Genomic DNA, 16349 nt, shown 5'->3' with positions numbered 1-16349 from the left:
AAATATTGTGGCCAGACTCTGGCAGGAAACTAACCCTGTATTTCCCCATGAGTAATGGTTCAGTATTCACTGATTCGGTGTTCATGGTGACGCTATAGAACTACTGTGAATCAGGAGAATCAACTACGTATCATATTATATACCATGTATATATAAACATCAACAATGAACATGACAATATATAATATGCAATAAAATTTAAATATTTATCTATTAGAGAGACATTGAAATATTATAAGTGAAATTAAATGATGTCTAGGATTGCTTTAAAATATTACAGAAGTAGGATAAAGATGTGTGTTTGTGTGTATATATATATATATATATATATATATGGAGAGTATAAGATAGACAAATTAGCAAAGGTTGAAGATTGTGGAAGTGATGATTTATTAGAATATTCTCTCTACTTCTGTGTTTGAAAATGACCATAACAAAAAGTTTTAAAAAACAGATTAAGGAGAAAATCTTGGGGGAAGAATATCTAATCCGGTATCTTTCACTCTGGACCCTCTGTTGGGACAGGGCTCCCGATGATGCCACCTGAGATGTCTGTGTGGATGAATCCCAAGCCCTTGAATGCAGAGTACCAGGCTGAGATGTTCAGGAGACCTGGCTGTAGTCTCGGCCCCACCTCAGACTTACTCTGCTACATCTGGCAACTCACAATGCCTCTGAGCCTATTTTTCTTATCTGTTAAATAAGGAAATTGAATTGGACAAACTCTGGGTTGCCCTTCATTGTTAAAACGCTCCCATTCTAAAACCAGTATTTCCTAAATTGGCATGTTCTGGTATAACATTACAGCCTCCTGCCGGCTCTCTCTTCCCTGCCTCCGTTCATCCTGATACACTATTCTGTGAACCTTGCTGAAGTTCTGTTTTTTGCAACATTCTAACCAGGAAGCTATTCTAGTTTTGATTTATCTAAATCAAAGTCTGAACTCAAAGCCGACCAGTTAAGGCCCGTGCAGGTGGACCATCCACGGAAGCCCTCTGGTTAAGAAGGACCCTGAAACAGGGACAACATGGGGTGCACCAGACGACTGCAGAAACACAGAGGAAAGTCACCCAAGCTGGCCTAGGGAGGCAAGAGGAAGTAAGCTGGAGGAAGAGATACATGACCTGAGGCTCAAGGAGGGGCCAGGAATTACAGCTGCAAACAGAGGGGAGAAGGATATTCCAGGCCAAGGCTAACGTGTGTGAAGTCCTGGAGACGGGAGAAATTTGGAAAAGTCTTGGATTTCAAAGACCATCACACGAGCCCCATGAATCTCTCTGGCATTATTTGCCACCATTCCCTGTCACCCACCTTCCCCACCTGCCCGGCATGAGTGGTATGTGTGCTGGGGACCCTGGGATTCATATTTTGAAAACTATATTTGGGACTCCCCACTAGACCTCCTTTAAAATAACCACGTCAGGATTAACTTTTACACTTCCCCCACGCCTTTTTATTTTGCTCATCCTGCGTAATTCTAACGGCCCACTTTTCAGTAGAGGAAACTGAGGCTCAGTCAGGTTAAGTCACACAAGACCACCCAGCCAGTGAGGGGGGCGACAGGGATTCAGATGCAGCTCTGACTCCTAGCGATTTTGTCCTTCACACTGCACAGGGTAGCCAGTGCACACAGTGACTTTTAGTCAGGTGTCTGCGAGAGGGTGCTTCCTTACAGGTTCCCGGCATGCTGCAGCTTATACATCTACACTGAGAAATCTGAGGACAGCGTCAGGGCTATGCTTACAGACCCTTTTTGTTTTGTTTTGTTTTGTTTTGTTTTGTTTTGTTTTTCCAGGGCTAGGTCGTACAATAAAATCTGGTGGCCTCAACTATCCCACTCCACCACCACCACTCCCCCCCCCCCCCGCCCCGGGACAAACTCTAAATCTTCAAGCCTGGGTTAGAGTCTCTTTTCCACTACCTCCTAGCTATGTGACATAGGACAAGTAACTTGGGATCTCATATGTAAAACGAATCTTGCGAGACTGCTGTGAGGATTAAACAAAAGTGGCATCTATGCAGGAGGCTGTCCATACAACCCCAAGAAGGGCAGGTAGGACAGCTCGCTTACACCTGCCCAAGGGTCAGGAGTAGGCGCGGCTTCTGCGCACGCGCTCTCCGCAAAGACCCGGCAGGCATGCCCGAGGACTCTGCGGCTGCGCATTCGCCCGGCTTTGCGGCCGCACTGCTTGACGGCGGCGGTGACTGCCCTCCCGCCGGCGTTACCGGGGTAACAACGAGCGCGTGGGGCTAAGGAAGGTAAGGCGCCGGGGCTAGCCGCTGGCGGCGTCCCGTGGCGCTGAGCGCGGTGGCCAGGTCTCGCGGTGTGAGAGGCGACGGCGCCTTCTCTGAAAGCTCTCAGGAGCGGGAACGGAAAGGGCGTAGAGACTCCCCGGGTTGCACAGGCGCCCCAGAGTAGGCCGGGCAGGGGAGCCAGGCTTCCTGGTTCCACCGGAATTAGCCCCTCTCCGGTTCTTCGAGCACCTGTAGCCCTTTGCACTTCTCTTCGTTCTTTCCCAAGAACAGGACGCCGCGTTCAGTGCTGGGGGCTGGGGACGTAGAGGTGTATTGGACACCCGTCTCTGCCCGAGGGGATCCTCAGCCGCCAGTGCGGTTGTTGGGGGGCGGGGGGCGCTCAAGGAAATCCGCAGAGGGATGAAGTAAAACAGGGAGTTATGAATTTCGTGGGCCCTTAATACCTTCTGGCTTGTGTGCAGTCACTTATTGCAGTTGCAGTCCCCGTCTGGCTAGCATCTTGCACATGACAGGCCCAGTACGAGGCTCCTTCGCCTTCACACAGTTAACCCACTTAATCCCCACATCAACCTTCAAAGGGTTCTCGTTTGTTTATGTGGCTTAGTCTCAGGTTCTGACTTGAAAGCTCCCCAGGGCCTGGATTGTTGGCCTTGTCCCTTTCATCCTTGCCTCCCTTAGCCCAGGAGGTACACCGTTGGAGCTTCAAACATTTTTTAATTGGGAGAAGGTGAGCTTTACTGGGTGGGAGGTTTTTTAACCAGGTTTATTTGGCAGGGTGTTTCCAGAGGATTGAAAAATTAAATGGAGCTACCTCCCCCGTTTTTGTTTTGCTTGTTTTGTTTGGAATAAACATTTACTGAATACCTAAACAGTGTTAGCTTGTCTGCTCAAGGGAAGAGTAAGGAGCAAGCCCTGCTTTTGATAGTAAAGTAAATGCACTTAATGCTTCTTGTGTCTGGAGTCAAGTATGCCCTGGTTTGGGAAAGGAGAAACAACAATCCCTTACAGGTGCATAGCACTCAGCCCCCTCTGAGTCCCTTTCCTGCTCTGAACAATGGGAGTAGTAACAGTACTTACTTAGGAAGCTGTTGGCTATCCTGTTACCAGTAGCTGGCAACTTTGGCTACTGCTGAAATCATCTGGGTCCCACCCCAAAATTTCTGATGTAATTGCAGTTAAGCTCTGAGCTTTAGATGTTTTAAGATTTCTCCAGGTGATTCTACGGGCACCCAAGCTTGAGAGCCACTATTGTATACCACCCGGAGTTAATTAATCTCTTTTCAGTTCTCATTCCCTGCTTAAGCCTCTGCACTGACTCCAAGTCTAAACCAGCCTTCACCTTCCAAACCCCTTGACAACTGGCCCAGTCATTCCTATACATACGTGTGTGGTTCAGACATGGGTCTCTTTAAGGCCAGTCTTCTAACAATGCTATGTCTCTGTGCATTGGGGCTTTGGGCAAATGATTGGCCCTCTCTAAGCCTCAGTTTCCTTGTCTGTGAAAGAGGATACTAATACCCATGTGTGTAGCATATGGCACAGTCCATGCCTGGCGTGTCGTACCTACTGATAATTACCTCTTCTAATTTTATTCACATGCCACATCTTACATTATGCTGTTCTCCTCTCATGGCACTAAAGAAACATATCTTAAATGCCTAATGCAGATAATGGAAAATAGTGAATTCAGTCCTTTCTCCCCTGTTTTGCCTTTCAAATTCAACACAAGACAATTCCTTCACAAAACCATGAAACTAGAGATCATTTGGTTTGTCCTATTGAATTTTTTAAGTAGCAGTTTTATTGAGAGACCATTCACATACCGTAAAACTCACCCTTGTAAAATATACAATTTGGTGATTTTAGTATATTCACAGTTGGGCAGCCATCACCACCACCGCAATCCAGTTTTAAAACATCTTCATCACCCTCAAAAATAAATCTGTACCTATTAGCAGATGTTCTTCATTTCTCCCTTCCCTCAGCACCTGGTGATCACTAATCTACTTGTGTCTCTATGGATTTGCTATTGCGGACATTTCATATTAATGGTCTTATATGTGGTCTTTGTGACTACTTTCACTTAGGGTAATGCTTTCAAGCTTCATACACACTGTAGCATGTATCAGCACTTTGTTCCTTCATTATTGGTAATCCATTATATATGGATACACCACATTTCATTGATCCATTCATCTGTTGAGGGACATTTGGGTTGTTACCACTTTTTTTGTTGTTGGGTTTTTTTGGCTATTATGAATCACTAAACATTCTGGTATGGATTTTTGCATGAACATGTTTTTAGTTTTCTTATATCTGCACCAAGGAGTGGAATTGCTGGATCATATGGTTATTCTGTGTTTAACCTTTGAGTGACTTCCAAACTGTTTTCCAGTCCTATTGAAGTTGAAGATGAAGAAACAGGGCTCAGAGAGCTTAAGTGGGTTGTGCAAGGTCACATGATAATGGCAGGTTTGCATATCTAGGAGTCCTATGATCCAGATTCTTGAAGCCTTTCCTGCCACATGGGCAGAGGTAACACCACCAGACTTTGAGGTTTTGTGGAAAACGGAACATTTTGTGGCAGGAACCTTTCTGTCACACACACTTGGGTTGGAATACAGAGTTCTTGCCATCAAGTGTCCTAGCTCATTCTTGCTTTTTTCTTAAAGAGTATATATTGGGGTGCCTGGGTGGCTCAGTGGGTTGGGCCTCTGCCTTCGGCTCAGGTCATGATCTCAGAGTCCTGGGATCAAGCCCCGCATCGGGCTCTCTGCTCAGCCTCTTTCTCTCTGCCTGCCTCTCTGCCTACCTGTGACCTCTGACTGTCGAATAAATATATATTAAAAAAAAATCTTGGAAAAAAAAAAAGGAGAATATAGCAGCAGTCTGAGGGAAAGTTCCAAACCAGGCAAATTACAACTTCATTGTCACTTGTTCGAGAGAATTTAATTGGAAGTTCTTGAAGTTAGCCATTTAACATTTCCTCTTTTTTTTTCTTCAAAAAATTCCAAATGTAGCATATACAAGTTAAATATTAACCAGAAGTTAAGTTTCAAAAGTGAAAAATCTCATAAAAGTCCAACTTGTTCCTGGAAATGCCTAGAAAGTTTCTCACTAGATTCAAACATCCTGCCTCAAAAAAGCTGACATAGCATTGTTTAAGTTTTAGGATAAATTGCTGTTTCTTCTTCTTTTTTTTTTTTTTTATTGCTGTTTCTTCTGAATACGAAGTGTGATCATCAGCTTGGATAGAGGGATAAGTCAGCAAGTGAAAATTTAGTTAAAATGCTCTTGGAAGAAAATCTCTTAATTGCCCATTAACATCCAACATACATGGTTTGTTATAAGGGCTTTTATAGCATGTGTATAATGTATATATGAGTCATGCTCAGTATGTAATTCCATTGAGGGATCTTATTTAAAAAATTACTCTAGTGTTTGCTGCTTAGCATACTTGGTTATTTCTATGAAGGTTCCAACTTGGTGATTCTTATTTTTCAGTTATCTTTGTAATTGGTTTTTCAATTTCTGTAACTCTTGCTTGTTCTGTATTTTCCTTTGTCCTCATCTAATTCCTCAATTTCTTTGAAAGGGCAGATAAAGGTATCATCACACACTGGACAAGGCATTCAATTTCTTTTTAATGGTCACAAACCCATAAAACCACTTACCTTCCACAGATTTGGCCACCATCACTGGCTGTTTCAGGCTTGGTTGCATCCGTTGTCCAATGGATCCTGGTATTAAGTGCAGGAGGCATTTTAATAAGCGGTCTTACTTTTTTCTCTTGGATCCATGTAGATGAAGCATGTGATAGAGCTCCACTCTATTTTCAAGCACTGGATCTGCTCTTCACTTAAATCAAACTGGGCCGGGACGAAGGGAGCAGCAGGTTCGAGTCTCCCCTCTCATTCCAGGGCATCTGTTGGGAGAGTGGAGTGCCTGGCCCAGATGCTTGCACTGTTTACATTTTCTCTTTTGCATGTGGTTGAATTTTCCTAAGTTAGATATATCTGCTGTGGCTCTTTTTCTTTATCACACGGTGCACTCAACTTCATTTCCTTCCTTTAGCCATTATGAAATTGTAGCCTGTTGTGTTACCTTCAATTTGCTTTCGTGTGTGTGATGTGCTTGTTTTGTCTCTTCAGATTGAGTATAAGGCCTGGAAGGGAGAGGTACTGACTTTGGCTTCCTTTACTTCCTCAGAGTGCTGAGTGCACACTGGCTCAGGACTGAGACAAGGACAGACAAGGACAGTCTTGTCTAAGTAATTCCATAATTCTCTGGAACCCTTTGGCTCCTAACCTTGAGAAATAGTGGGCCTTCAGACAAGGAGGGTGGGTGGGAGATGCTGCCTGTGCTCACAGCAGAGCCCTGTGAGAAGTGTAGGCTTTGAAATTCAACAGACCTGGGATCATCTGAACGGACCTTCTGTAAACCAGAGTTAGTAGTGCTCACCCCATAATTATAATTAAAGCAAATACATGTGTGAAGCTCATTATGTACCAGGTACTCTTCTAGGCCCTTTATGGGGTCTTAACTCTAAGATAGAGTCTGTTTTTCATCCTTATTTTGCAAATGAGGAAACCAAAGCACAGAGAGATTAAGCATCTTTTGCCCCAAATTACACAGGTAGGACTAGTAAAGCCAATTCAGTCCTGGCATTCTAGCTTTAGAGTTCGTGCTCTTTGCCACTCACATTTGGTGGTACATAACAAACCCTGAAATGATAACTGTTTCTGTCATTATTGTTGTAACTTATTAATTTACCTTATAAATTAGAAGATGATTGACCTAATGTTTAGAATGTATTTTAAGGTCATTTTATTTTGGAAAATAAAAATACTGACTAGATTTAATTCTTTGAGGACAGTGTCTTTTTTGGCTTTATCTTTATATCGCCAACACCTCTGATTATAATGAGGCCCTGGTAGGTACTCAGTAAATGTCTGAGCGAAAGAACAGGAATCCTGTTGTGCTTGCTATCAGTGGAGTTTTGCATGGCATTATGACTTTGGACATGCCACTAGGCCTCAGTCTTGTCCATGATAATTAGAAATATCATTACTGACTTCTTGAGCACAGTTTTGGGAATTGAGATATTTTAGGTGATCGGGATTTGTAGTGCTTGTACAAAATGTTCTCATTACTCCTTCTTTTAGTACACTGCTTCTAAATATTTTATTTTTCACATGGACCGCAAAGTTTTCTGAGCCTAGAGATAAATGCATCCCCATTTTTGGTCAACATAGTTACGGATTGGCTATCTGTTTCTTTCTCCTTATTATACTCTTTTAAAAACAGCTACCCTTGAGAAATGGCAGAAGCAGTTTTCCGTGCCCCAAAGCGGAAAAGAAGAGTGTATGAGAGTTACGAGTCTCCACTGCCCATTCCTTTTGGTCAGGACTGTGGGCCTAAGCAAGACTTCAAAGTGTTCACAGCAGAGCTGATAAACAACAATGTAATTGTGAGGAACGCAGAAGATATGGAGCAGCTCTATGCGAGAGTAAGTGCTAGAAGCTTTGACATGGCTGCTTTTGACAGCCCTGAGCCAGCTATCCTTTTTGCTTCCCCCACATTCACTCCCAAAAGCAAACCATAATTGACCCATATTCTTTCCTTGCCATTCAGTCCAATGTTGGAGAGAACTGTGCAATTTGAATCAGGTGCCCTGAAGCCATATGTTAATGAGGAAGACTACTCCCCCACTCTTGAACCCACATTGCAACAATATAGTAAGGTAGTGCATTGGCCTTTCTTGTCTTTCAGTTATAAAAGCCATGCATGTTCATAAAAATGTCAAGCAATTTACTGATGCAATTACTGTCAAGCAATTTACTGTCAAGCAGTTCATTACTGGAGGCTTTTTTTTTTTTTTTTAAGTAATCTCTACCCACAGCAGGGGGCTTGAACTCATAACCCTGAGCTCAAGAGTCACATGCTGTACCGAGGCAGCCAGGTGCCCCAACTTGGGAGCATTTTTAAATAGCTTTATTGAGGTATAATTTAGTGCCATAAAAATTCATTCACTGTAAATGTGTAATTCAATGATTGTAGCAAATTCATAGAGTTGTGCAATCACCATTACTGTCCAGTTTTGGAGCATTCCCATCACCACAAAAAGTTCCCTTGTACCATTGCACTTAATCCCTGCTCCCACTTCCAGCCCATGTCACCCACTGATCTACTTACTTCCTCTCTAAAATGGCTTTTCTAGACATTTTTATGTAAAATACATATGTTGTAACCACCTTCTCAAAGTGGGATACAGCAGGTGGCATTAATCCTTGTGAAATGGGGCTCTAGGCCAAGGCTCTGCCTCTGCCTGTCCCATTGCTTTAAGCTTACCAAACCCAGACTGAAATCATTAGGTATAAGACACATAAGGTGTACTGAAAACTTGCGAGAACTCTTCAAACAATCAGAGATAAATGCTAAGATCTTCATTAGTAATCATTAAGTAATCAGAAGGAAAATGTAAAGCTAAGAAAAATAGAATGCATCTCTTGTTAACTCAAATAGTTATTTTCCATCAGCTATAAAAATGGTAATAAACATGAACTAACTTTATTTTCTCTTTTCTGGAAGGGTTATTTTGGAAAAGGTATCCTGTCTAGAAGCCGTCCAAACTTCACAATTTCAGATCCTAAGCTCATTGCTAAGTGGAAAGGTAAACGTGTACTTCATTCAGTTCGTTTGGCAAATTATTTTTTTTCATCTTTGATCTTACACTTTAGATTACATAGGAAAATTCTCTGGAGAAGACATAACATGCACAGTGGCAATTTTACTGCTAAAACTAGTAACTATAATAATTCTGATCAAGGTGAACGGGTTCTGATGATTGGTGAAAATGAGTTTTATCTAATTTCTGGAGTTATCAAAAGTGTTATTCAGGTTTTTCTGTTGTTAAACATTGACTAGCAGGGTACTGTGCACTCGGAAGGTACTAGTAGTTTAAGTACCTCTTCAGCTGTATGCAAAATGAGTTTTATATTTTTTATTTCTAGGATTAGAATTTTAACAATAACCATAACATTAATGAATTTGTTAAAACATTAACTAATGTGTGTAGTTCTTACTTGCTTGACTCGCCTTCTTTTAACTTAAAAATCTTTTATCTTAGTGTGTTTGTCCAAGAATCTCATGGTGATTACATAACCAATGCCAGCAGATAAAACATAACTGGGATTTTTTTGTAAGAAAAAATACAAATTAAACCTGTACTAAGATACCATTTTAGCAATCAGATTGGCAAAAATCCAAAAGTTCGACCATATTCTTCTTGGGGGTCCCCAGAGAAACACTCTTCACGCATCGCTGGTGAGAATGCAGGTGGTACAACTGTCACGGAGGGGAATTTAGCAATGCTGGCAAAATTATTTATACATATGCCTCCCCCCAGCAATCTTCCTCTCCCCCTAATCCCTGGCCATTCTAATATGTTCACTGTGTCTCTGAGGTTGCCCATTCTAGATACTTCATTGTAACTGGAATCATACATTGTGAAGCCATGTTGTAGCATTATCAGAACTTATCCTGAATAGTATCCCATTGTATGGGTATTCCATGTTTTGTTTATCCACTCATCCAAACATGGGCATTTTGGGGTGTTCCCACATTGGGTCTGTTATGAATAGTGCTGCTGTGAATGTTCATATACACGTGTGTGTGTGTGAACATATATTTTCATTTCTCCTGGGTATATATCTAGGAGTGAACTTGCTGGCTCTTATGATAGTTCTGTTTTAATTTTTTAGCAAATGCCAAACAGTTTTCCACAATATCTGCCCCCTGTTATATTCCCACCAGCAGTACACAAAGTTTCTAATTCTTCCACTTGTTATCTTCTGGGTTTTGATTTTTTTTTTTTTGTCTGTTTTTTGTGATAGCCATCTTAGTGAGTGTGAAGTGATAAAATTTTTTAATGTTATTAAAGTCCATTTTATCTGTTTTTTTCTTTCATTACCTATGGTTTTGATGTCATATTAAGGAAACCATTGCCAAATCCAAGCTGATGCAGATTCTCCCCTGTGTTTTCTAATAAGAGTTTTATATTTTCAGCTCTTAAATTTAGGTCTCTGATCCACTTTGAGTTAATTTTTGTGTGTAATGTAAAGTAGGGGTCCAGCTTCGGTGTTTTGCCCATGGATATCTAGCATTTACTTTTAGCCCAGCAATTCCATTTCTAGGAATTTATCTGAAAGATAGACTGGCAAAAATATGAAAAGAAATTGCACGAGGCTATTCATTGCAAACTGTTTCTTATATTAAAGACTGGAAATGACCCAAATGTCCAGTATGAGGGGACTGGTCGATTACACTGTACTGCATTCATACAATGAAGTACCATGGAGCTGAGCTAAGAATGAGATCACTGGGATGTGTTCCTAAGCAAAGAAAGCACAGTAAGAGGGAGTCTGCGTAGTGTGCCATGGTTTATCTGAAGGTGGGGGGCTATAAATATATTTTTGAAATTTAAGGAAGGATAAATCATGGATTCTTTTTAATGCCTATGGTGGAGGGACGGGACAGGATGGAGAAAGGGGTGCGACTTTATAGATTTGACTTTGGAACCTTGTAAATGTGTTCCATGGTTACAAAACAAAGTTAAATTTTAAAAAGTAATTTTAAAAAAAGTGGAATCTATATATCAAGTTGGTGCTATAGTCATGGAGGAAAACTATTTTGAGTGACTGTAGAGCATGGTGACTTGAGGTTCAATCCTAATAGGTTAGACTTTGTGTCAGTTACCTCTTGGCACAGTGTTGTTTAACCAGTGGCTTTCAGCAGCATCCAAATTGCTCACAAGTCTGCAAGTTTGCTAGGTATGTGTGCTGATCTTGGCTGGATATACTCATCTATCTGGTTAGTTATAGAGATCAGCTGGCTGCTCTGATGGATTTAGTCCAGTAATGGATCGAGCTGGACTTACTAGTGTCTGGTTGTCTGTTGGTTGGCTGTCAGCTGGTCTAGGATGGTCTCAACTGGTGTGAGGGGCGGGGGCACCATATATGTCATCCTTTTAGCAGGCTAGCCCAGGCATGTTCTCATGGTCATGGTGGAGGGTCACAAGCAAGCCCCAGCATGCCGGTGCTTTTTGGACCTCTCCTCACGGCATGTTTGCTGTTACTCCAACTTGTCTAGAGTCAGGGTGTTTGGCAGGTGGAAGACCTGAAGAATTGGGGCCATCAGTGCAATCAACCTGTCCTATACTCTAAAGAAAGGAAGAGTTGCAAAATAATCTTCACATTACTTTCAGCAATTATTTTATAGGTGATAGCAATCGTACAGCTGACTGTTGTATGTGTATTGTGTGGAAAAGCACATGATTAATTATGTTGGTGTGATTGAGAGCCAGGATTTTCACAATAAACATCTATACCAGGAAGCAAAGAAGATTATCAAAAACTGCTAGGCTTGTTTCAAAGGATGCTCCCCAGACCAAAGAGGGAAATATTTGAACATCAATGAGAATAATACTATAGGGGCACCTGGGTGGCTTAGTTAGTTTAGTGTCCTACACTTGATTGCGGTTCAGGCTGTGATCTCAGGGTTGTGAGATTGAACCCCACATCGGGCTCTGTGCTGAGCATGGAGCCTGCTTCAAATTCTCTCTCTCTCTCTCTTTTGCTAAAAACAAACAAAAAGAATTAATACTATAATTTGTTTTAAAATCCAGTCATTGGTAATAATATCTCAAGAAAACACTTGAATCTTTTAATTTTTGCTACTATGTACTGATACATTCCAGGAGAAATTCACAGTTCACTTGTGGAGGATTCACCATTTTGGAAATTGGTAAACATGGACTGGTTCTTGGGGTCACTAAGTAGTGAGGGATTTCTCTCTATAGAAGATTCCTGCTAATAAACAAGAAATAATGGGATTAGAATAGCACCGTTTTGCATCCTCTAATAAAGCATTAATCACCAGTGGTGTTGATGACATACAAAGAGACAACACATTTTTTTGTCTTGTGAGGGAAACACACAGCACCACCCATGAAGTAGGCTGCCCAAAATACTGAGCCTGAATCTGGTCAAGCCTCTAGTTGCACCAGTTTACAGGAAACAGGGTCAAAGAATGCGTTAATTAAGCCAGTGCTGCTCAAAGTACTGAAGTGTCACAAGACAAGTCCTTTGCACCAGAATGGAAATAGATCCCCTACTATTTAGCTGTTTACCTATGGCTTCCCTCTCTGTGAAAATCAGGCTGTGAAAACAAGGGGAGCTGAACTAAGTGATGTGTTGAGTGAGGCAGTTGCTTAAAGGTTGGTGCAGGCTCTTCTTGAACCGTCCATGAATAATTCAAGGACAGTACTGGGTCTGTGACCTTTGATGAGCCACGGTGTTTACAGCACAATAGGGACGTGATCCTCTGAGGCCAGACCAGCGGGGAGCTGTACAGGACAGAAAACCGAATTGCTTCAGTAAGTGAATCACAGGGAAGAAAAACATGTGGGGTCACATATATTAGAATCAACTTCAGATTTATCAGTCAGTTGTAACGTTATAGGCCTTATATGGATTTTGAGTCCGATTTTCAAAAATTGTGACAGTCCATAGATTTTGGATGAGGCTAAGGAATTAATAGTACTTTTTAAAAGTAATAATGGTATTGCAATTATTTTTCCAATTTTTATAATTTTTTAAAGTAAGCTCTATGCTCATGTGGGACTTGAACTCACAGCCTCAAGTTCGAGTCACATGCTCTACCAACTGAGCCAGCCAACGCCCCCAATTTTTTTATACAAGCCTTTTTTTTTTTCCTTTTTTTTTTTTAAGTCTTTAGAGAAATACATAAGTGCTACTTAGAGATGCTGTGATAGGATGTGAGGGATCTTTTTCAGAATAATCTGGAGACAGGAGAATGAACGGAAGAACAAATGAAGCAAGACTGGCCATGAGTTAATTGTTAAAGCCGAGGGATGGCAACGTGGGAATTTATTATACTATTCTCCTTACTTTTGTATGTCTGAAAACTTTTTCATTTTTTCAAAAAGAGAGGGAAAAAAGTGGGGGGAAAATAGCATAATGACCCCCACCATCAAGCTCCAGCAGTTACGAATATTTGGCCAGAAACCTAGAAAGCTTTCAAATAGTATGATGATCTTAACAATTGAGAATCTTTTCCTGATCTGTGTAGTAACTGAATTTTAGACAGTACTAAAAATTTGAAGGAAAGGAATTTATGCCAAGGAATCAAATGAAGCTTGTGGACTGCCTTGAAGAAGTAAATCTCAAATGTCCATTTTAGGAGGGTCTTCACATTCTGTCTTCAGCCTCATCTTCCACCCTCTCTGTGCACTCTCTTCTACTTGTTGGCACTACAGCCACCTTGGGCTGCTTGCCATTCCATGGACCTGCCATGCATTTACTCTCTCAGCCTCTGCATGGCTTCCCCTGCCTCCTTCCCTCTGGTCTGCCTGGTGAACCCTTATTCACTCTTCAGAGGCCAGCTCAGCTACTCCTCCTCCTTGTTGTTTTTTACTAAGCCTTTCAGGTAAAGTGAGCTACTCCCTTTATACTCCTTTTACTCTTCAGCTTGGGTTAGAATCAGTCATTTCTGGTCTGTCTCCCCAACTGGGCTGTATCTCAAGAAGAGAGGATTTACTTTCTTACTTCTCTATCTCTAGTGCTTGGCACATGGATGACTATCAGTAATACATGCTAAATTGTCATTTTTATTAAATTTTACCAGAGGAGGGAGGTCATGACACAGCCAAAACTGACAAATTCCTAAGGAGATAGGAGTGTGTGAACTCCTAGTGTTTTTAAAGCTGATGATCATCTATTCCAAGCCTTTAATGCCCTGGGCAGGAGGCTGAGTTTGAGTAAGGAGAAATAGTTAGCCCAAAGGCAGAGTGGAGGAGGATGAGGACTAAAACCCACACTATCAGGTGATCTGTAAGTAATACCGAAGGTGGAAAGGCTCAACCAGCCAGATGTCCAGAGCTAGAACCCAGAACTCCCAGGTCCACACCCAGCACCAACACTGCCATGAAATTCACTTCATCAACCCTTTTTGTAGGTACATGTGGGGCGCTTTGACTGAAGGTGCCTTATGGAGCATGGGAAAATGGCAAAGTGCATAACTTTAGGGCCTCGATATTCTCATCCAAAAGTTCAGAGATGGCAGAGGGGTTTCCTCTTGCATGCCATTGCTGCCGTGCTGCAGTGTTGAGAATGATTTCAGGTTCACAACTGGGCACAGCAAGAGCACTGTGATCAGTCAGCATTGCCTTCCAGTGGGTTCAGGGAATGATGGCATATAAAGCACGCCATTGCTGGTTGGGCAAGATTAGCCTTCTAAATGTGTGATTTTGTGATTCTTGAAATTCTCTTTGTTTTTCTGGATTTTCAATGTGTTTTTTACTTTAAGGAAAATTTGTCTGAACAGAACTTTTTGTTGTTACAGATATGAGGACAGACATGCCTATAATCACGTCAAAGAAGTAAGTCACGATGGCCTTGGCCAGAATTATGGCTTAAGTCAGATCTGTTTGTAGATAACCTTTCCAGTGTGGTAGGTCACACCTTGTTTTTTGTTTTGTTTTTTTTTTATTTTTGGTAGTAGGTGTGTCCTTGAAAATTATGTCTGAACTTAATGTGGATCAAATCATATTTGAAATGCACTAAGTTAATTTTTTTAAATAATCCTAATCCAAATCCTTTGCCGCTTCCAAAATATGAACAAGTGTCCTCTACTGTGTATGTCTTTAAGTGCTAGGATGTTTACACTTAGGTCTAGAACTGACCTCCCTATCCTCTTTCCTCACTCTACACTTGCAGGGTGAGAGAAAGGCTTCCATGGAGGCTCTTCCTCGTCTACTCATACAATCACAATTCCTTCCTTTGGCTTTTCTTTACGCTCTCCCATTTCCCAGAACTTCTCTTCTTGACCCCCCCAAGCACGCACGCTGCCTGGCTGTCGCTGCCCATCCCATGATCCAGCCTACATGTCACTCTCTTGGAGGTTTTCTTGTCAACACCACCCTCCCTTGGTGGGGGGTGGTTCTTCCAGCTCCCACACAGTCTGCCTTGGCACCCCTCACTGTGCCAGCTGTCATACACCTGGATTTAGACTGTCAGTTCCTGGAGAGCAGGGACCAGGCCTGCTTCCTCTCTGCAGACCCAACACAGAGTGGTCCGTTGGTGGGATTTTGTGGACTAAACATTAATGCATTTAAATCCTCATTGTCCCTGAGAGGCAGCTCGAGTTGTGTCTCTTCTGTAAGCCTTCTAAAAATATTGAAGCCCCAGTGGTTTTTCTTTTTGCTTCTAGCACATACTGGCAGAATCTGACAGCTCCTATTCAGTTATGTGCTCGGTAACCCCATGGCCAGAGAGTGGCCAGGGGCAGTGACCCCAGGGAGATCTCAGTGGCTGCTCTGGCTATACCTGCAGGCTGGGTGTGGGGGTAGGGTTCCAGTCTGTGGGAGGTGCTGCTGAGAACCTGGCAGAGCCCCCATCCCAGGAGCAGCTGCAGGAAAGCTGCTGCGGTCAACACTAGGACTCAGAAACAGAGCAGAAGCCTGCCCCTCAGAACTGCATCCTGATCGGGCTGGCAGTGGGCATGACATGGTGTCAAGCCAGTTTGAGTATGTGAGGTTCTGGGTGTAGGAGACTGTCACCTGGCTGAAGTTATCCCTTTGTCAGCTCTGCAATAACATTCCAAGCATTTTATTGATCCTTGTATTAGTTCCCTAGGGCTACCATAGCTCAAAAGAACAGAAATTTAGTCACATACCTCTGGAGACCAGAAGTCTAAAATCAGCGTATCAGCAGGGCTGTGCTTCTTCAGAAGGCTATAAAGGAGGATCCTCCCATCTTCCATGCCTGGTGTGAGCCTCTGGTGGTAGCCAGCAATCTTTGACATTCCTTGGCTTATAGATGCATCTCTCTGGGCTCTTCCTCCATTCTCACATGGAGCTCTCCCTTGTGTATGTCTGTGTGTCTCTGTCCAAATTTCCCTCTTCTTTCCTACAAGGAAACCAGCCAGTATGACTTCATCTTAACTTGGTTACATCTGCAAAGACAATGTTTCCAGAGGAGGTCACATTCACAGGTGCCAGGGGTTAGGACTTA

General features: G+C 42.3%; 1 protein-coding gene across 1 annotated transcript in view; it reads left to right on the top strand.

Annotated features, from left to right (window-relative positions):
* Nucleotides 1-2218: 2218 nt before the first annotated feature.
* TSEN2 (tRNA splicing endonuclease subunit 2) overlaps nucleotides 2219-16349 on the top strand; it is a 39889-nt gene continuing 25758 nt past the window's right edge. Inside the window, exons 1-4 of the mRNA XM_080825536.1 lie at nucleotides 2219-2259; nucleotides 7564-7765; nucleotides 8848-8929; nucleotides 14680-14716. Coding sequence (XP_080681662.1) covers nucleotides 7577-7765; nucleotides 8848-8929; nucleotides 14680-14716 — 308 coding nt within the window. The 5' untranslated portion in view covers nucleotides 2219-2259; nucleotides 7564-7576. The remainder of the gene's footprint in view (nucleotides 2260-7563; nucleotides 7766-8847; nucleotides 8930-14679; nucleotides 14717-16349) is intronic.

Source organism: Martes martes, assembly GCF_963455335.1.
Source record: "Martes martes genome assembly, chromosome: 1".
Taxonomy (NCBI): domain Eukaryota; kingdom Metazoa; phylum Chordata; class Mammalia; order Carnivora; family Mustelidae; genus Martes; species Martes martes.
Note: the sequence above shows the minus strand (reverse complement) of the source record. Positions and strands in the feature narration are given on the sequence as shown.